At 35.5% G+C, this 21706-nt stretch overlaps 2 protein-coding genes across 5 annotated transcripts; one reads left to right on the top strand and one right to left on the bottom strand.

Moving 5' to 3' along the window:
• Positions 1–1358: 1358 nt before the first annotated feature.
• LOC122579673 lies at positions 1359–5438 on the top strand. 2 transcript variants are annotated; one of them, XM_043751895.1, is made up of 4 exons: positions 1359–1537; positions 2250–2942; positions 4079–4771; positions 5113–5438. In XM_043751895.1, exons 2-4 carry the CDS (start codon positions 2262–2264, stop codon positions 5140–5142), a joined length of 1404 nt encoding a protein of 467 aa, XP_043607830.1. In that variant the 5' UTR covers positions 1359–1537; positions 2250–2261; the 3' UTR covers positions 5143–5438. The 2 variants fall into 2 exon arrangements, with proteins under 2 accessions (XP_043607830.1, XP_043607838.1); XM_043751903.1 differs by lacking the exon at positions 1359–1537 and having other exon boundaries at positions 2175–2942.
• Positions 5439–6541: 1103 nt separating this feature from the next.
• On the bottom strand, positions 6542–20602 carry LOC122605507 (protein CONSERVED ONLY IN THE GREEN LINEAGE 160, chloroplastic). Of its 3 annotated transcripts, none has more exons than XM_043778472.1 (9): positions 20194–20591; positions 17388–17437; positions 17213–17288; positions 17025–17120; positions 16500–16580; positions 16317–16408; positions 9075–9167; positions 7526–7594; positions 6542–6993 (listed from the first exon to the last, which is right to left on the bottom strand). In XM_043778472.1, the coding sequence occupies exons 1-9, from the start codon at positions 20491–20493 to the stop codon at positions 6834–6836; spliced, it is 1017 nt and encodes a 338-aa protein (XP_043634407.1). In that variant the 5' UTR covers positions 20494–20591; the 3' UTR covers positions 6542–6833. The 3 variants fall into 3 exon arrangements, with proteins under 3 accessions (XP_043634407.1, XP_043634399.1, XP_043634414.1); XM_043778464.1 differs by having other exon boundaries at positions 20155–20590; XM_043778479.1 differs by lacking the exons at positions 6542–6993; positions 7526–7594; positions 9075–9167 and adding an exon at positions 15629–15817 and having other exon boundaries at positions 20155–20602.
• Between the last annotated feature and the right edge of the window lie 1104 nt (positions 20603–21706).

Here is a 21706-nt window from a genome sequence, read left to right as displayed (position 1 = left end):
CATTATTGTCATTATTATATATAAATCTGAGTTAGTTTTTTTTTATTATCCTACACACATGAATCGATTTGGTTCGGTGAGGATGTGAAGGTAAAATCAGGTTGGGATTGTGGTTGTGTGTGTAATAAGGGTTTATTGATTTTAGGGTTTTCTTTTGAATGGAAAGGGTGAAATTGATGTTATTGAGATTAATCTATCCATGATGATAAACATTATTTCAAGCTGCTATGATATAGTGCACGCTCAAGGGATCGTTGGATGTATGTCCTTAAAGTGATTATGAAACATAAAGACAGAGTCAGATGGTTGGATAATTAGCTGATTAAAACTACGGTGATTATGCAAGGGGTATATACCTTCAGGATATTATTATTATTATTATAGATAAAAGATAGTAAGATATAGATTTCGAATGGATATTTGGATCGATGATATATATATATATATATTATAGATATGGAGTGGAATGTGGAAATGAGACAATAAATAAATGACATTAATATTCATATAATCAAGAAATGAGTTAAAAAAAAGTGAGATTAAAAAATATTTTTGACTGACTACTTGTACGGAATCCCACAAAAAATGTTTTAGTTGGTTTCTTTCCCCACAATAGAACTTTTTTTTGTTAAAACTCCACAAAAACAAAAGTGTCTAAGTAATTAGCCCTAAAAAAACCCAATGATATTTAGCATTGCTGACATTGCCGGTTTTATCTAGGGTTTTAAGTTTTGATTTTTAAGGATGATAATCCTTAAAGTTTTTTCTCTGAATACTTATAACATCCCATGATGAAATCGTTCATCATTATATGATAAGATTTTCCTATGCGATAAATATTCGAAAAAAAAGAATACAATAAAAAACAAAACCAAAAACCATGTTAAGAATCTTTATGGAAAAGGGAAAAAATTACTCGTATCACATAAAGGAGTTTACACCCGCATTATGCCTTAAAAACCCCGTCAACCGGCTAATCATATTTTTCAAAGACAAGGTTGGAACTTATAATTAAAAATTATATCATGTAATTACAGTGTTACGAGACGATAATAATTCCGCGTTGACGTGATGGCATTGGTCCACGAGAAACAACTTACATATTTCATACTTTAACTTCCATTGAATGAGACAACGACAATTAAGTTTTTTCTTAATAAAATGCTCTAAATGTAAGTCTCGATTAAAGAATGCTCACTTGGCATTTGACAACTCAGATACACATTTACAAGGCAGGCAAAAAACCAATAAGGTTTGACCACTGAAGAAAAGAGCAAGTCAAATCTAATCAACTTAAATACTCCTCTACTCTCCTCCTAAACTAAGAAACGTATCGATGCTGCTCGTAAATATAAATATATATAATAACAGCTTACCATTTTTAAAGTTCAATGCAAAATTTTTCCAAATAATTCTCTGAGATTCCTTTTACTTTGACAGATTGTTTTCATTAACCAAACCAAAAGCTATCAAAATCTCCAAATCATCATCAATAACAAGTGGTGCAATAAAAAGCAGCAGCAGCAAAAACACAAACGTAAGTTTTCCTTTATTCCTTGTTTGTGGTCTTCTCTCTAACATCATTTTTCTTCTTAATGATCATCAAACAGTTGTTGTTTATTTTTATTCTTTCTTTTTAAGGTTTTATTATTTTTTTTGCTATGCCATGATTTTGATAAGACAATAAAACAACGACAAATAACAATATCCAATCATGTCCATATTGGAAATTAAGGTGAGATATAGATAGACTGTATGTAAATAGTTATCTCTACCCAAGCGGATAGAGAGACTGCGTCTAGAAAAAGACCTCTGGCAAAAGTGTGTTATAAGAATAGGAGGCATGCATGTGTGAGTGTGTGTGATAAGACAATCTGTTTCACAAAATATGATTTATATTTCTTTTTTAGTTTTTTGGTTGTATGTTTATAGTGTTTGAATTTATGTTTTGTTATTTGTTCACAACGATATTAGCTAGAAAAAGCGCTTTTTTTTTTGATAAAATGGAATATTTACCCCGAAAATTTTATATCATTCGATTAACATTACAATTACAAGAGTGTGGAAAAAACCATATAAAGATTTAGCTAACGAAAGCAAAGTGCATACACATGACAGACCATGTGTGCGACAGCTTATTCAAAAACCACATCCCTTGTGTTTACTTTTTAGTGAAAGCTACAGTATATTTAGTTATTTGGTTGAAATATCAGCTTACAGACTCAAGTAATGAAACTTGTTGTATGCAGAAGATATTATAAATGGAAGATAAGAAACTAAACTTTAACAGGCCGCTGCTTTCTGTGAGACGTGTCACATCGAAAGAAAAGGATTCCAAAAAGAAGAACTTAAATTCTTCTGCTCCTGCAGTGTTACATCCAAGTCCATCTACTAAATCTGATATGCATTCCGGCCCGTTGAGAGACCCCGGAAGTGTTCCTTTTGTATGGGAACAAAGTCCTGGAAAACCAAAGGATGAAAGAAAAACACACAAAAAACATCCTATTGTTCCAAAGCTCCCTCCGGGTAGGCTTTTGACAAAACCTCAAAAACAAGATGTATATATAATAACCAATGATGATGGTGGTAAAGGTGACTTGTATGTGGATGCTACTGATATATCTCCGCGGATTAATGAGAAGCCACGAGAGGTGAAAAAAGTAGTAGTGAATAAGGGAAATGAGCAGCCGAAACTTACCTATGGTCCCAACTTTTTACAGCTTAATGATGATAACGGTGATAAAGAAGATAGTGAATCCGATTATGATGAGCATGATAATATGTCGTATAAGGTTTGTGGATTGCTGCCACATTTTTGTTTTAAGGGTTCTTCTGTAGGCCTTCTAAATCCAATACCAGGATTAAGTGTGAGGTCTAGATTGCCAATATCTACTGCTAGTAAACCTCGTTCCGCCTCTGCAACTGTTAGCTCCAAGGCTCAGGTAAATATCTTTTTAACATTGTATATTTAGGGTAGAGGTGGCTGTTACAAGCCATGGGTCAATTTAGGTTATGTGTGTATCCTGGGTCAAGCCAGTTTAATTTAGAAGCTTGGCAACAAAGGAAATTGATCTCAAGTTGCCCAAAGTGTTTTGACTAGGACCATAAAGCTACCCTACTTGACCCAACCGTTTTACCATTACCGGTTACCCAACATGCTTGAACGACACATTCTTCTACATCTTTTATTCCCTAAAATTTCCATTTTCAGGTACCTAGATCATTTGCTAGAGAGAAGATGCGTCTAGGGTAACAAAATCGCACTATGCAATTTTAATGCATAAAACCTCCTAATTCACCTTTATCGGCTAAAAAATGAAAAGATAATTATTTAATTTATTTGAGCTTTGTAATCTAATTTGATACAATGATCGTTTTATAAAGATGTGTGAGCTTTCAAAAAAAAAGTGTTCCAGGGTTACTCAAGTGGACCTCACCCATTTCTAGCCGTAGCAAAAAGTTACACATTTTGACAGACTTGTTTTGTGTTGGTGCATTTCCTGGTGACAACAGCATTTGTGAAATGTAGTTTTGAGTCTTTAGTTAATGTAATAAAGTCGAACGTTAAGTTTTAGCGTATAATAAAGTCAACCTCGAACTTTGACCAGTCAACCTCGACCATTGACCAGGTCGAGCTCCAGGTCGAGTTCGGGCTTGGGTCCGTGAAGTTCGAGGTCCGTTTGAGTCCATTAAGTTTAGTATAAATAGAGATTAACCTTATGTTTAAGGTTGTTCTTGGAGTTCTAGTTTTCATTCATATTCTTGTACTTCGGGACTTGGTATTTTACTTGTAATTGCATTTACTGAAGTAATATACGGTTCCAGTTTATTCATATTCGTGTTCGTGTTGATATATTGTTGTTGATTGCTTTTGTATAAGATTTTCCGCACTTATACATTAGATACTTAATCTTGTTAGATCCGGTGGCAAAGGGACCTACATTTTGATCTGTTACCCAATCTGCCCAATTTTTCTGCTCTATTTTGTTTCTCAATATTCCATCTTCTTCTTCTTTTTTTTTTCCGACTACGATGCATAAAGCATTACATGTTTCTTATAAATTTCCTCCGATTCTAGCCTGCTAGAGTTGCTGCAGATGAGCACAAAACGTCAGTCACAAAACAGATAGACCAAACTGATTCAAAGAATGATTTGACCGGAGCTACCAATCAGAAAGACCCCAGACAACTAGAAGGACCAGGAATGTATGATCATTTAAAGGATCGGGAAATTTCAAATAATCATAGTGAGTCATTTATGCCTCCTGTTTGTGAAGGAACTGCTCTAAATTTACCGAAGAGAGGGCTGGTTAGCTTTAAAGAATTACTGGCCTATGAGAATGAGAAAGAAGCCAACTCTCAAAATTCTGCAGTTGAGAAGACTCTTTATGTTGATGCAATACATAATGTGAAATCTGCCAAACCCGACTTCAAAGCAAATGATGTGGATATTCTTGGAACTTTGCTTATGCCCACTGAGCCATTTAAGTCAGATTTGCTTGCTGATATGTTGAAAGAAGAAAAAGAAATGATCAAACAAATCAATGTCTGCAAAGATCCCAAGGTTGACCAAAAAGTCAAAGTTTCTCGACAACATGGGTCGGATTTGCCTGCTCCCCCACCATTACCAAAATCTCCTTCAGATTCTTGGCTTTGGCGTACATTGCCTTCCGTGTCTTCAAAAACTAGTACATCTGTACGGTCAAATCGTAAATGCCATTCTAACACAACAGCTAAGTTGGATAAAAACATTCAATCACAATATCCTCAGGTAAATCAAGTTACTTCTTAGTATTATTTTTTTCCGGTACAGGTGGAAAATAGACCGGCTGGGGACGGGTCAAAACAGGTGGATTTTATCTGTAGGGATCGAGATGTCTGGGTGTGTCGGGTTGTGACCTGAAATCCCCTTTCGTTCTACTTTTTCATATATAACTAGTCTGTTATATGATTACCAAAGTATAAATTTCATAAATCATCTTATTTTCTGAATAAAGAATGAGTTAGACGTTTTTCTTTCTTCAAAATATGTGTTGGTCTACATTTTTACTAGTTCCACTCGATAATATATCCCAAATCAAAGCATTAATGCATACATTTACATTTTTTCAGGGATTATTGTTTCCTATACCAGAAACTTAATTTTCTGGCTCTCACTCTTCAAGGTGCTTCCTTCTTTGCATATATTCGGGTTTTGCATATTCAAAAGTCGATCCACGGTGAGCCTGACAAATGTTATGGTCTATTTATTTGTGATCAATGGTTAGCAGTTATGTCCCCAATTCACAACACAATTGGTTTAGAATGTTCATAACATATTTTTTTATCTTGTAATTAAAAGCGAATAATAAAGGAAAGTTGATTGTAGTTTGTACATGAAATATTAGAATTAGAAAGTAATATATAAAAGAAGGTTTCGAAAAGTGAATTGGCATAAACTGTTCTGTAAAGATAAATGTCTCTCCATGATGTTTTCATAATTGAAAAGCAGGTGGGTTCCTTTAACATATAATGGACAACTTTGTGAACATTTAAGTTGGAATAGTTCAGCTTTATATCATGCTTTGTATTTTTTCTCTTGTTTTAATTGATAAAGGTCATGTAAAGTTGTAACTTTAAAGTATTTTGAAAGATAATCACGAGATGTGACATCCACAATCAATACAATGCAACCACTAAAAAAGCGAGGATGAATTTCATATGCATCCTTCCTGTACTTCGTAAAATTTGTGTATAGAAGTTCATCCATCTTTCATGGAAAGGATCTATCTTTCCACACAATTCTTCAAACTGTAAAGGAAAATGTTGTTTCACTTCCATTGCATCCTCTATGTTTCGTCATAATATCATCTAACTCAAATTTTGACAAAAGTTAATCCATTGAATGTGATCTTCTACATGACATAATACCATTACATTTTTTTTGTTGCTTTATTCGCTAAACCCACCCAGGTTGGTGTTCCTTAATATACGTGCTACATGAACACATGTACCTAATCTTAACTAGTGACATAGACGACCACAACAGCCATGTTGACAAAATTAATAGTAAATCAAATATCTAGGTTAGACACATCTGAGTTAGCTTTCCTCGCTGGGTAACTGTACAGATTGCTACCATGGTTATTCAGTTATGCTGAAAATCCATGTTAATGTTGCCAAATATAATACAAGTATGTATTGGCTTGGGTAACAAAACAAAACGGGCTTTGGTTATCACAGATTTGGATTGAAAATGGTCCATGTAAAATAGTCATCGAACATTCGCTATCCATGGGCCATAGAGGAGGCCTTGCTGGTCATTCAGGCAGGCATTACAAAGACTGCTGACATCCTCAGAGCATTTCTGTTGGCCTTGTATGGTAAAGAATGTTCAAGCTCTTATTACTTAATGTTCTACTTGTCATGAATATCAAAAAGAGGAAACTGTAAGCCAATGGAATGTGATTCATGCAGCATACGATGCGTTCATATTTTTTTTGTCAGCTTTTTCTTTCTTTGTAATTTACATGGCATTGCTATTAAAGCTGTTACGCAGTAATTGAGACAACATGTTTACATTAACCCTTCCATATACAAGTATACAACACATACATAAACAATTAAACAGGAGCAGTCTTGCATTCAGCATTTTTAGTCAAGTGACCAAAAACTAGCGATTATAGATCCCAAACCATGGCCTTTACATTCAATTATAGTCTACCCTTTCCATTTTCCCATTTCATCATACCAAAGAATTTGTTTAACTCACATGTGTTGGCTTAGCCCGGGGGGTGTGAGAACCCACAACCAATATCCTATGTATCAGGTAATGTGCCCGAGTTCCAGTTAGCTCATTGTCTGCTGTACTCTTCGTCGGTTTGAACATCATCGCTTACAACATTGATTGCGTCTTCAATCGCTTGAGTGAAGGTGGCAATTTTATATGTGAAAAATCCCACTAGCATCGGAATCAACTCTAGGTGCATTAATCCATATTCAGGAACGACAATCCTGCAAAATGTAAATAACAATAAAATGCAGAGATGATCATATCAGCACTCAGCCCTGCGTCGCATGCAATTATTAGAATGCAATTATCAATAAAAGGAGATTTTTCAATTTGTTGCTAAAAGTAACCATTTAGATACTAAATTCATCTCTCCCATGTAAATTGTAACATTGACAGTACTCGTCGCTTAAAGTGTTTGATCTTCGATCATCTGTATAAATTACCATTAAATAATGCTTCTAAAACATAGCATCAGTAAGATCATTACTGACATTACATTAATAGTTTGTAAGGGTTGATATCAGGTTCAATTCAATTATCATCCTTACAACCTGCTTTCCTAGGTTCCTTTAAGTATCCCGTTGTTCAAAGACCTTTCACAGTTCACATTGCTGATGCTAAGAAACTCTAAAGGTACAAGGGTACAATTTTCAATGCATGAGGTACATGCATGTGATGTGTGGCAATGGTTGATCCTTAAAATGATTCATCTTCAGATGGAAAATAATTTTATTTAATGGTAAATAGACTTACCCGTTCCAGCGGTTATAGATCATGACTAAGGCAACAGGGACCAATAATCGTGGCTGCCCAATTGCTCCCCTGAACAAAATGAACAAATGATAAGTGATGATCATGTTTTTCGTTAATAGTTGAGGAATCTCTTGAAAGCTTTACGTAATATATGCATATATAGTATCTCCTGTTTTCGTTTTTTTTCTTTTTAGTTATCTACTTGCTCTATATCGTGAAAGTTACAAGTTACAATAGAAATGTTTGAGTAATAATCAACCATCGACAATAAAGGGATGAGGTTTTCCCTATTCAGTTTTCCAAACTCTTCCCTAGCCACCCCCAATATTGTACCTAGTGAGATTTGAACCTCAGACCCCTTGCAAAAATGTCGGGAAATTAACCACTTGGAGGTGGTTCATCAACCATCTAGAATATCTTTTAATAATATGGTGTGATGAAATCTTCTATTTTTAACTTTTGCACGTGCAATGAGAAAGAAAAAACCTTTTCGACTCCACGTGTCACGAAAATTAAGTTTTACTCAGTTCTTAAAATGCTAAAACAATTATTCCTATATAATATCATACTTTTGCCATCTTTTTGCTAACTAATCAATTCTCTTGACCAAAAAATATAGTCACTTCATCTGCTTAAAAGGCTGATTAAGGGTAAATTGGACATGAGATCTTTGACATGCCAGGAAAGAAAGAAAAATTGCAGGCAAAAGACGAAATACTACAAAACCAATAACGTCAATAGTTATATGATAAGAAGTATACAGATGATCAAGGAATATGGAAAATACTCTAATGAGTATAAAAACAATCGTGTTTTTGTCTATGAAGATTCATGATCAAATTAGATTTAATTGCAGACTTGCAGTGAATATACATGGTTATGTTAGAAGACGAATGGTTGCACAACAATAGATGAGATTGTTGAGCTGTAGATTTTTATGTCACCATCCATAGAACAAAAGTTATGGGAATCAAATGGGTCGTCATCTTTGTTTGATAAGGAATCAATAAACACTTTAAGATATTGTTAATCTAGTATTTAATTAAAAGGTCACAAATAACTTTCTAGTTCGACTGTGGATCCAACACAGTAATTCTACATGATCTTTTCTTTTTCGTTTAAGTTTGCATGGTTTGCAATAGTTTAGTGTGCGTTTAAATTATGGTTTGAATGTCAAATCCCCTGAAGGTAGCAACAAATTTTGCACAATTGGCAGCTAGTAAACATGGGAAACTAAACAGAGTTGCAAATACATGGATTGGGCGACTCAAGCGGGTCGAAGTCATCTGAAGTGTATTCAAATGCTTATTTAAGAAAGTCACTATATTATTGTAATGAAAGAGTTCAAGTAACGAACTTTGGCAAATTGATGTTTATATTAAAAACAAAAAAAGAAAATGTGTTTGCGGGAAGAGCCAGCCTGATACAACCTGGTCTAACCAATTACCCAATTTAACCCTTTACCTAAACCCGCCTGATCAGGCCAATTTTTGCCCACCAGTATCTTGATATACAAGAGAAAACTTGAAGAAAAAAAAAGAAAACTTACTTAATAACCCCCCGGGCTCCATCTGCCATTCCGTCCATGCTATTCCCCAGCATGCGCATATATACAAGCGAACCAATTAATCCAACACCATAACTGAATACATATAATGAGAATCAATATCAGATGTTCGCTTTTGTTTGAGAAAAAAAGTATAACTCATATGTTCTAGAATACTGCAATATATTCTTTTTGAGATGCCAACAGAAATCTTAAATTTTTGCATTGTGAACAGATTATCTATAGATTATGTTAACTAGAAAAGTATAAATCATATCTTTCCAATTAGAAGAAGTGTATTTACCCATGAACACCAATGGGAAGCAATGTTCTGAACACTGCTTAGCAAAGCACTTTGCTTAATGATAGATTTATGTTAATTATCATACCATCGATACAACACATACAGGAGCGAGGACATTCATTCCTAATTAAGGAAACTTGATAGATAAAATACATGTTTGAAAACTTGGTAAAGCTTTAAGACACTTGATTAATGATCAATTGCTAAAGAAGCAGTGAGGGTATACATAGCCCTTACTATGAAACCAAATAAGCCACCATAAGCAGTATCTTTAAGAATACTGAAACAAATCAAGTAGAGATGGCAAACTTCAGCCTATTTATTTACTTGTTAATGAGTTGACATGAGATTTGTTTTATCTCTAGCGGGTCAAACTGATAATTAAAATAAGAAAGAAAAAATGGATCACATGGGCAAAAAGTCGGCTAGAGTGTGTTTATAATGCATAAAAACTCCTAAATAAAGTGTTAGAGAGAATTTAGGAGAGGAGAGAAATGATTTGATTTATTCATAACTGCCACAATATTACAAGTAATTGAGTATATATGCTGATTTCGTTGTAACTAACTTTTCCTCTAATGCTAACAACGATTTGAAATTACAAAAGACCCCCATGAACTATTAAATTCGACTATTATGACCCTTAATCCTAATGACCCGTAACAATACCCTCTCCTTTCAAAGAATTTTGTCCTCAAAATTGAAATTCTGGAAATCTGGCTTCAATATCTTCAACATTCTCCCAGGAAGCTTCAGAAATGGGCAGTCCTTCCCAATGAATTAAGAGTTCCACTGCAGCCTTGTTCCTTTTTATCAATCTTCTATTCACCACTGCCCTTGGTTGCAGAACAGATTTTGATGCAGTAGGCAGAGGAGAAGGAGTAGGAGCTGGTCCATGAGCTCTCTTCAGTAAGGAAACATGAAAGGTTGGATGAATTTGAGCTTCTTTTGGAAGTTCCAGTTTATAAGCCACCCTGCCAATTCGTTGCAACATCTTGAAAGGACCAAAAAACTTGCAGAGAATTTCCTATGGAAATGGTCTTTTAAAGTTTTTTGCTGAAAAGGATGTAATTTCACAAATACCCACGCTCCTTCCTTAAATTCTCGATCAGTTCTATGTGCATCCACCTGTTGTTTCATTCTGTTCCTTGCCACTTCCAAGTGGTTTTTGAGTTTCACTATCATTGCCTCTCTATCTCGGTGAAGGTCCTCCACTGCTGCAATATTGGTGTCACCAGGAATGAATGGGATATGCACACTGGCTTTAAAGCCAAACAAAGTTTCAAAAGGGCTCATCTGAATGGTAGAATGCCAGGTAATGTTATACCACCATTGTGCTAAGGGTACCCATTTAACCCATGTAAGTGGTGCATCTAAACACATAGCTCTTAGATAAGACTCCAAGCATCTATTCAAGACCTCTGTCTGACCATCAGATTGGGGATAGTATGCAGATGACATAGCCAAAGTAACCCCCTATTGCTCAAGAAAAGGGGATCCCTATCAGAGACAATGGTGGAAGGGCATCCATGTATCTTGAACACATTATCAGTAAATGTTTGAGCTACTGATGCTGCTGTGAATGGGTGACCCAACAGTAAGAAGTGACCATATTTAGTAAGCCTTTCAATGACCACCAAAATAGTATCCTTTCCCTGTACTCTTGGAAGACCAGAAACGAAATCCATGGAGATGTCTGTAAAAATAGAAGTAGGGACTGGCAATGGTTGTAAAAGACCAGGGGTTGCCAGAGTCTCATACTTGGCTCTCTGACAAATGTTGCATTTTTGAATGAATTCCTTGACCTCTTTAGAACATCCCTTCCAATAAAAAACTTCTTTAAATCTGCTCAAAGTGGGAACAACTCCTGAATGACTACCAGATGGAGAAGAGTGGAATAAAGCAATAATATCCTTCCTTAAATCATTATTTTTTGGCAATAATCACCTTATCCTTCCTCCTTTAGACTTGACCATCCCATGTCTTATTTGGGACTGCTACACCTTGATTTAGTTTGGTGATAATTGCTTGGCTATCCTGATCATGTACCCAAGAAGCCTTGATTCTGTCCCATAAAAGAGCATCAATTGAACTTAAGCCCAGTTGGAAAAGTGCCATCCCTTGAACTCTAGACAATGCATCAGCAACTACATTTCCTTTCTTGTAGCTAATTTCATAGTCATAGCCCATCAACTTGGATAGCCATTTATGTTGCAGAGGAGTCACTATCTTCTGATCTAACAAGTGTTTCAAGCTTTGGTGGTCTGTTTTGATGATGAAATAATTTGAGGCCAAGTAATGGTGCCATTGTTTCACTGCCATGATAATTGCCAGTAGCTCCTTCTCATATACATACCAATTTTGTTGCCTTGTGGAAAGTGCTTTGCTAATAAAAGCAATGGGATGACCCTCTTGCATCAACATAGCCCCCATGCCTCTTCCAGATGCATCAGTTTCAACTATGAAACTATAAACTATGAAACTATGAAGGTTTTGTTGAAGTCTGGTAATTTGAGAACTGGTGGGGAACTCAATGCACTCTTCAGTACCTCAAAAGCATGTTGACTGTCATTAGTCCATTTAAACCCATCTTTTCTAATTAATTCAGTCAATGGTTTTGCTAAAATGCCAAAACTCTTGATAAATCTTCTATAATACCCGGCTAACCCCAAAAAACCTCTTAATTGCTTAATATTTTCTGGTGTAGGATCTTGTTTGGGTCAGTGGAAACTCCTTCTCTATTAATAATATGACCCAAATAATCCACCCTATCCGCTGCAAATGCACATTTGGATTTTTTGGCTTTTAAGGAATTATCTCTCATTAATTGCAAAACAAACTCTAAATCCACAAGATGCTGAGACCAAGATTTACTATATACCAGAATGTCATCAAAGAAAACCAGAGCACATCTCCTCAATATGGATTTGAAAGTTGAATTCATGAGTGACTAGAAGGTTGCTGGTGCATTGGTGAGACCAAAAGGAAGAACCAAAAATTCAAAATGCCCTTCATGTGTCTTAAATGCCTTACCAGAATGTCATCAAAGAAAACTAGAGCACATGTCCTTAATATGGATTTAAAAGTTGAATTCATGAGTGACTGGAAGGTTGCTGGTGCATTGGTGAGACCAAAAGGAAGAACCAAAAATTCAAAATGCCCTTCATGTGTCATAAATGCAGTTTTGTAGATGTCATCCTCATGCATCCTCACTTGGTGATACCTAGATCTTAAATCCAACTTTGAAAAAATTGTAGAACCCTGCAACTCATCCAACAACTCCTCTATAAGTGGAATTGGGTATACATCCATAAAAGTGGATTCATTCAATCTTCTATAATCCACACACATTCTCCATGAGCCATCTTTCCTTTTTACTAAAACCACAGGTGCAGCAAATGGACTATTACTATGCCTAATCATTCCAGAGTCCATTAATTTCTTAGTCATGCTCTCTATGACATCCTTTTGTGCTCTTGGGTATCTATAAGGCTTAAGGTTGAGATTAACCTTATCATCTTTCATTTCTTAGTCATGCTCTCTATGACATCCTTTTGTGCTCTTGGTTATCTATAAGGCTTAAGGTTGAGATTGACCTTATCATCTTTCAAATGAATCTTATGATCACATTGCCTTTTAGGTGGCAGTCCCATAGGAACCTCAAATACATCAACAAATCTCTCCAGTAATCCCTCTAATTCACTACCTCCCTTACACCCTAACAATGCAGGATTATGCATTGCAGTTTCTTCTGTTGGAGACTGCAACATATATAATTCAGCATGAACCATATTTTGCCACTTCTAATTAAACCATCCATCTTTTCTAAAGTACAGAGGCTTACTCCTTGCTGAGTAACCCCTTTCAACTCAAAATTCTGCCCAGACACCTCAAATTTCATTGTCAAGTTCTTGAAATTCCATACTATATCATTCAAAGTTTCTAACCATTGCACCCCCAATACCAAATCATAAGTGGTTAATTCTAACAATAAGGCATACCTTGCATAACCTATTCTAAGTTCTTGCACAAATTAACAGATGACAAATTATTTCGATTGGCTACTGTCACTCTCACATTTGGTACCTTAATCAAAGGACACAATAATTTTTGTGCTAATTCTTCATTCATAAAATTGTGAGTACTACCACTGTCAATCCATATGTGCAATTTCCTGGTCCCAATGGTACCCACTACTTGCATAGTAGAGTATGAAGGAATACCCATTATTGCATTTAAAGAAATTTGTGGTTCTCCTTGAAATACTGGTACAATATCCATGACTTCCTGGTCATTACCCACATCTTCAGGATATTCATCTACTTCCACCATGAATATCTGTTTTTTCCCTTTGCAAACCCTGGCATGCCCAGCTACCCATTTCTCATTGCAGTAGAAACACTCCCCTTTATTCCTTTTTTCTTGCATAAAAGTACTAGTAACAGATTTGGGTACCAATGCAGTTGAAGGAACAGAATTGAGTGGGGTAGCCAAAATGGGAGGTTTGGTCAAATTACCCATATTACCACCAACTGAAGCATTATTTCTTGGTACATAATTCTTGTTCCCAGTATTATTTCTCCAAGATTTAGTCCCCAAAATCTTATTAGCTTGATTTTGTAATTTTGCCAAAGCATGAGTATCTTTAAGTGTTTTTGGTTGGAACATCTTTAATGGACATTTTATCTATGGTTTCAACCCCTCAATGAACAAACTAATTGTATATTCTTCACAAAGTGTTACCTTATTAAGAAGCCTGTTAAATTCATCACAATAGTCATCCAATTCTCCACTCCGAGTCAAAGCCTTGAGAGAACCCATTGCATCCTCCATTGTTGCAGTCGAAAATCTGGCCACTACTAATCTGGAATACTCTTCCCACTGAATCTCGTCCATTTCTTTTCCACTCGACTTAATGTACCCTTGCCAAGAAAGTGCTCTCGCATCCATATGAATGGCGGCATATCTCACTTTTCGGTTAGCCGGAGTATCATCAATCACAAAAAAATGCTCACATTTATACAACCATCCCTCAACATCATCACCCTCAAATCTTGGAAAATCCATCGCTCAATCTTTCCCCTTCCGACCTCACAACAACTGCTCGTTTTTCCATGGCGGCTATTTTTGATAGTAAGGTTTCAACGGTGGACCTTAAGGAATTCATCTCATTTTGAGTTATAGATACTTCCTTTGCTAATCTTTCATTATCTTTATTCAATTTTTCCATTTCTTGAATTTGATTTCTGGTTCCCATTGTTTAATTTGTGAATTTAAGGTTTAATTTTGGTGAAATTTGCTCGCCGGAGAACAGAGCTCGCTGGAGAAGAAGATCGGAATTCGTAACTGCCGAGAACCGGACAGCTCTGATACCAATTTGTTAGAGAGAATTTCGGAGAGAAGAGAAATGATTTGATTTATTCATAATTGCCACAATATTACAAGTAATTGAGTATATATGTTGATTGCGTTGTAACTAACTTTCCCTCTACTGCTAACAACCATTTGACAATTACAAAAGACCCCACTCAACTATTAAATTCGACTATTATGACCCTTAATCCTAATGAACCGTAACATAAAGTTATACAAAAAGATATAATGTTAATTGCCAAAATAATACACAATTTGTAATCACATTTGAAGCACTAACTGTTTATATAGAAATTTAATTTAAGTTTGAAACACTATTAGAGCATTGTTTCGATAGCTATTTTGTAAAAAATGTTTAGAAATGCACAAGAGGTTTTTCTTTATTAAAAAAAAATCTTTGCCTCTAATTGTGGAAAACACTTTTGAAAGGTCAAGTTGAAATAAAATACAAGAATGGGCAAGGTTTAAATGTACGGAAACGAGATGTTTTCCCTTCGCCTCAAGAGACGTAGGCCTCGAGGCGAACCGAGGCGTAAGGTCGAGGAGATAATAAAAAAATATATATGAATTATAATATTAATATTTTATATATAAATTTTTATATTTTATATAATATATTTATAAATTTTTAGTAAAAAGTGGTACATATTAATTACTTTAAAAGTATATATATTTATTGTATATTACACCTACAATAAAGTAAATAATTGCTACTAAGTTATTATGTATTTTATAATTAATAACATTAACTTTTCTTTAGAAATTTAGAATTTAGCACAAATATTAAGTAAAAGTATGATACACAAGTTATTATTATTATAATGAAAATATTAATATTCTCTTTGGACTCCAACACATTAACATAACACATTAACATGACTAAAATAATAACACGTGGCTTCATATCAACCATATCTTGATACCTACCAATTTACAAGTATATTATCAGCCATCATTGTCATTCACACTTAAAAATCCACATATCATTATCCTTTTACAAATCTTCAAACACAATCCGGTGCCACCACCATCGGAGACCATTATGGCCGGAAACACGGAACTCCACCATCTACCGCACAGGTGACACAGGTGAGAGGTCTACTTGATTTCTTTGAAGAAAAAAAGGTTAGAATTTTTTTTTTTAAGGCTGGCTTTCAAAAACAACCGCCTCAGACCGATTAACCGCATCAACCGCTTCTACACCGCCTCGTCCACCAGAGGCGTACCTACCAGCAGACACCCCTCAGGCGCCGCCTCATATGCGAAACGCGCCTCGAGGTGCGCCTCAAAACCGTTTTTTTAAACCATGGGAATAGGTTTAATTGTGAACCTATAGGTTTGTGGTTATTAAGATTTTCATGAAGTCTTTCATTTTACAAAATCAATTGTTATTTAATTTTAAGCTTTTGAAAGCTTTTTACCATTGGATGCAAAGCTTATTTTACAAAAATCTCTTAAACATTTTTTACAAAAAAGCTATTTAAAATCCACCATTGGGGATGCTCTAGTTACAACTTTGGATCACTAGATAAAAACTTCTACGTTAGAACCTGCAACAGCGAAGTTACCTTGCTGCAATCTCAGGGGTGTATGAAACATAAGCTGACACTAGCCCAACACCGCCTATGGCCAATGTTAGAGTCTGCAACTTTTTCTTTAACTGCAAATTTGATTTACAGGAATAAAGAGCCTCATGAGTTTATGAACGCATATGCACTCTGAAAATGTTTCATATTTTCAAATAACGTAACCTTAAAATACTGTTCTCTCGACTTAGCAGCTAGCACCTTAGGGTCTCCTTTAGGCTTTCTCAAATCCCTGAACATTACTTCCTGCATATACAAGGAGCAAAAAGAGAAATTTCAGCATTTATTATTAGATAACTAAAGTTGTCAATTTAACCCACTAATAATGGGTCAAATCTCAAATGGGTTAACCTTATATAATTAACTAGAAATCAAACTAGATGACCTTTTAAAGTATACTAGAGTGTTTAACATCCTAAAATTATTTAATTTAGAGAATCTGAACCATTATGTTACTAATACCGTTATGTAAATCATATCTCGTACGCTAGTAATTCTGATATTCGAAAGAATGTTAATAGTTGATGAGATAAACCAAGTTGTTCACACCCACAAAAAAAGATTAGCTGTTTTAACCCACTACGGAACCTTCCCAACTTGACAAATACCACATAACCAAAAAGAGCCAGAAGTGGATTAATTTTCTAAAAGGTAGTGTAAATGAAGAGAGAAACTGGAAACAAAACATACACTGCCTCCAGTGGCGGCTTTAGCCGCTCTATCCCATTTGTCCTGTTCACGTCGTGTGGGTGCTGGTCTCCATTTTACGGATGTTACCTTTGTAGCCTAACATCGTTCAGTCCAGATAAATTATAAAGATAAAATAATTTATTTATAATTCATAGCATGCAACCAATGATAACTGCAGATCATCTTACTTGAGCAGCCTTGGGTTGCTTGTCTACAATGGGATTTAAAGTCGCTTTTAGCTCCTTGCTTAAGTCAACTTCCATACTATAAATCAATATTTTATATATGTCAAAAGATTAAATACAGATCAAATTACATATACATTTTAATATGAGAATTATATGATATGAGGGAGATTTATGCCTGTCAAGGCTCATGACTCTGTTTATGCTCAAAAATCCAGATTGCTCCTCCTGTATATACATGTCGAAGCATGATGAGATAATCATACAAAATACCATATACAAAGTTTTATTCAAGAGAAAAAGAAAAGTAAAAAACAATTTTATTTCTAACGCCCTTTGTTACATAAGAGTCCACATTTGACGTCAAGTGACTTATCTTTCAAGTTTAGAACTCTTGACAAGTAACATAATGATGAGTTGACGACCAATGCTACTGTATAAATTTAAACCATAGTGACTAAGAAAACAATCACAAGATCAAGTTGTTATGTACAAACCCCATATATTCACTTAGTTCATTTTAATATTAAATATTCCAATCTACTATCCAAATTATAGAACCAATAATGATGACCAGCTCAGCTCGGCAAAGGCACTCCCAGTTTTACACAAGATCTTAGAGCTCGATCCTCAGGGATCACAAGTCTTGAGGTTTTTCCTCCCGAATACTTGTTACAGCCCATGGCGACATCTCATTATCTAGAGTACGTGTAAGGTTTCACCATTAGACGGTAAGGTTTCCCTGATGTTGTATCCTGACCGAATGTTCGGGGAAAAAAATACACATAAATTTTGCAAGCAAACCATCTCAAGAAACACCCCCACCACCAGCATCGCCATCTAATTGATAAATCTTGATTGAGTTCCTCCCTAACCCTTTCCGTCTCCGCCTCCGCCTCCGCCTCCTCCGCCGCCACCGCCACCGCCACCACCACCACCACCACCACCGATTTAATCACCATCGATTTAATCACCATTGCCAGTGAATCGTTTATATTCACCATCAATCGTTATCAACGTCGTTCGGGGCCAACCACCATCTAAACATTGTGATTCAAAAACATTGTGTTTGTAGTTTCCAATCAGAGTGTAATCAGAAACTACAATCATAGTGTGTTTGAATTACCTTGTGTTTGTAAGTTCGGATCATAGCGTGATTTGAAACTACAATCACAATGCATTTGAATCACATTGTGTATGCGGATTCCAATCACAATGTGATTCGAAGTGTTTAAAATGGTGGTTAGAAACAACATTCGGTGTTAATAGAAGTTATGGGGGTGTGGTGATTGGTGATAAGGGTCATACGTGATGGGGATGATCAGTGATTGGTGGTGAAATAGCTTGTAGGAGCCGCCCTCGAAGATGGTGGTGGTGGCAGAGATGATGATGGTGGTGGAAGAGAAAGGAAACATGATTGGAAAGGGAAGAAATGAGAGAGAAAAATAGAGTTAGCAAAATGGATGGTTAAGATCAAGCATAATGGATGTCTTCAATTCATTATATGGTTTTGCAAGGAAAAACTTGTTTTCAAATGAACAAACCACAACACACATATGACATTGTACATTAACTCCAATCAAGATTTGAGCTAAAAGCTGATACTAATCATAACCATTTTAAACTTACGGAGAAAAACAAGGGATTGATTAAACTTCTTACCCAATCCCGTCTTCCACAACATATCGTGGCAGTGAGGTGAGGTGTAGACAATATTACCCCTACCTTAAGATAGAGTGGCTCCCTCGAAAAGGACCTTTGGCCTTTTTGTAGGGAGAGGGGGTTAGGGGATCGAACTCTCGACCTCTATCTCCAAACGCAAGGGGTTTTCAATCGATCCAACCTTAATAAAAAGTTAGAAACTACATGCCTCCCATATTATCTATATCTATATTTTATCTTATAAAGCATTTTGCCTCTTTTTTTTAAGAAAAGATTATTTGAACTACCTAAATTACCCTTCTTCTTTATTTATTAATTTAAACATCTCTACCTAATATACTTAATATCTAATACTATCTTATAAAGCATTTTTCACTTTTTTCAAATCTCAATTAAGTAATTGAACTACCTATATTACCCTTCTTTTTTCACTAATATAAACATCTCTACCTAATATATCTATAATACCCTTAAATCTAAACCACTCATTTTCCTCTTTCCTAAAATCTCAACTACTCATTTTTTTTTCTCTCCTCCACGGATCATTTTATTCCTCTAATTCATTCAAAATCTTTTATCTCAAAAACCGTATACCGATAAATTATAAAAATTGTATGGGTGTTTTTAAAGTTTCATGCTCTTTCATTAGAGAGGTCATTCGATATAGTTTCGACGAATTTTTAAATCTGAAGGCAGAGCCTGTACGGCCAAGGCATTTGACTATCACACTCTATGACTTATCACCTCCTATGACTTATCACCCTCACTATCTCACCGTTGCGACGTGCGGACACTATGCTCGTTTGTTATAATGATACTCCGTAAAAAAGAACTAAACTTTAGTTGGTTAGTCAATCAGTCAGTCAAATAAAAAAAATAAAAAAAAGTAAGTAAGTAACTGCTCAGTGCCGCCTTCCGCGGGTTTTGAGCCCCAATACCTCGACGGTGTACGGGGGAGGTTAAGATGTAGGCAGACCTTACCTCTACCAAAGTAGAGAGGCTTCTATCTAAATGGTAGAAAAGGCCCTCCAACCTTTGCATGGGATGAGGATCGAACCCATGACCTCTGTCTCCAGAGGCAAGGGTGTTTACCACTGATCCAACCATGCTGCTTCTCAAATAAAGTTATACAAATTTACCTATGAACACATAAGTTCGGGGAAACATATTGTTACATTTTATAACGTTTTCTCTACTGATAATTATAATGTCATAGAATCTTTTTCACTAAATCAATTACTAATGGAAAACTGCAATCGGAAAGTAAATTAATATAAATAAACCTTATCAGAAGAAGAAGAGAAAGAAGGGTCAGACTGTACATCATCCCCAATCAATCTTTTCATATGAGGCATGAAATCTCTATTCCAAATGAGCTCATCAGAAGTAATGGGGTCTTCCTTTTCACCACCCCAGTATTTACGGAGCTTGGTGGTGGTGGGTGGTCCGCCGTAATCTCCAGGAGCAACCCCAGTTGACCATTTTTGTGGCTTTTTGTTGGGAAGTATGATTTTGGTGGGTAGAATTGGGGATGACGACGACGAGTCTTGTGTTGATGATGAGGAAGTGCAGGTTACTACTGATGAAAGATAGCTGCAGTTTATGGTGGTTGTCGTTGCCATTTTATTATTTCTCTACTCTACTGTACTGTATTACTTGGATAGATGATGGATGGAGTGTGTTTCGGGAGTTTGATTGGTTTATTTTTAACTTGTATGAAGCAAAAATATCTCGTCAAAAGTGGTGGTGTGGGATATTTTTATGGGAAAACGAGGCACCATCAATTCATAACGGGATCGGATGACGAATTGGTTGATTTACCGGTTTACTGGTCAATAAGATAAAACTTGGACATCAAAAGAAAATCACGTGGGGTTTACTCCATCAAACATAAGATAAGAATTAAGATATAAAACTATAAAAGTATATCATACGCCCGTACGGTTCAAACCACATAGTATGATACATTTGCCAACACTAGACACGAGGCCTTACAGATTTTATTACGAGGGCTTACGGATTCTATTAATATTAGATCTTTGTACATTTAAGTCATAAAAGTTTATAATTTTGAAGATATAAGATTTCAAGTGTTATACTTTGCAAGTTGTAATACAATAACGAAACGACACAACTCGATTTAGAAAAAATAAGAATTTTTTTTTGTTTTTTTTTGTGCGGTGCATGAAGATTTTGTGCGGTGCACAGATATTTTGTGCAGTACATAAATCAGAAAAAATTTGATCAGAAGGTCTGTAAAGCTAAAGCACACATTTGTGCAGTGCATAGAAATTCTGTGCGGTGCACAAATGGACCTGACAGAACCAAGACCCTATTTTGACACTTAAAATCAACTTGCAAATCATCCAACTCAAATCCAAACCTCATTAGACCATTAATTCAGAGTTCAACTTATATAGAACACATTTACATCCATAGTTTGACATCCAAGCACAATTCACATTTACAATCGCCATCAAATGGATCGTTTGCCCAAGTTGGCAATCAAAACAACCATACATGCCTTTGCAAATTCAAAAGACTCCCATATGACCAAATTTACTGAAATTTACCAAGGACATGATTACCAAAACATCCAAGTGTCAAGATCCATGATGAGGAGGGATATCTAAGTATCTACCAAAAACACTATTCTTCTAAGAATGACAATACTTTAAAGTCCTTCAAAAGCAATCTTCTTCTATTCAACTTTCAAGCAACAAGATCTTAGTTCCTTATTCCGGAACCGCCTATAAGAAAAGTGAAACAACTAAAACGTAAGCAAATGCTTAGTGAATATATATATTTATCTACACGACAGAGGACAACGCAAAA

The sequence above is a fragment of the Erigeron canadensis genome, chromosome 1 (genome assembly GCF_010389155.1).
Source record: "Erigeron canadensis isolate Cc75 chromosome 1, C_canadensis_v1, whole genome shotgun sequence".
NCBI classification, from domain to species: domain Eukaryota; kingdom Viridiplantae; phylum Streptophyta; class Magnoliopsida; order Asterales; family Asteraceae; genus Erigeron; species Erigeron canadensis.
Note: the sequence above shows the minus strand (reverse complement) of the source record. Positions and strands in the feature narration are given on the sequence as shown.

Bases quoted from the DNA above. Each gene is read 5' to 3' on its own strand.
- LOC122579673 (XM_043751895.1), top strand. From the start codon at position 2,262: ATGGAAGATAAGAAACTAAACTTTAACAGGCCGCTGCTTTCTGTGAGA. The intron at 2,943-4,078 runs GTAAATATCTTT...CTCCGATTCTAG, and splicing joins CTGTTAGCTCCAAGGCTCAG to CCTGCTAGAGTTGCTGCAGA. The intron at 4,772-5,112 runs GTAAATCAAGTT...ACATTTTTTCAG, and splicing joins TTCAATCACAATATCCTCAG to GGATTATTGTTTCCTATACC.
- LOC122605507 (XM_043778464.1), bottom strand. From the start codon at position 20,493: ATGGCAACGACAACCACCATAAACTGCAGCTATCTTTCATCAGTAGTA. The intron at 17,289-17,387 runs GCATAAATCTCC...ATTGATTTATAG, and splicing joins AGAGTCATGAGCCTTGACAG to TATGGAAGTTGACTTAAGCA. The intron at 6,994-7,525 runs GTAAGTCTATTT...TACATTTTGCAG, and splicing joins ATCTATAACCGCTGGAACGG to GATTGTCGTTCCTGAATATG.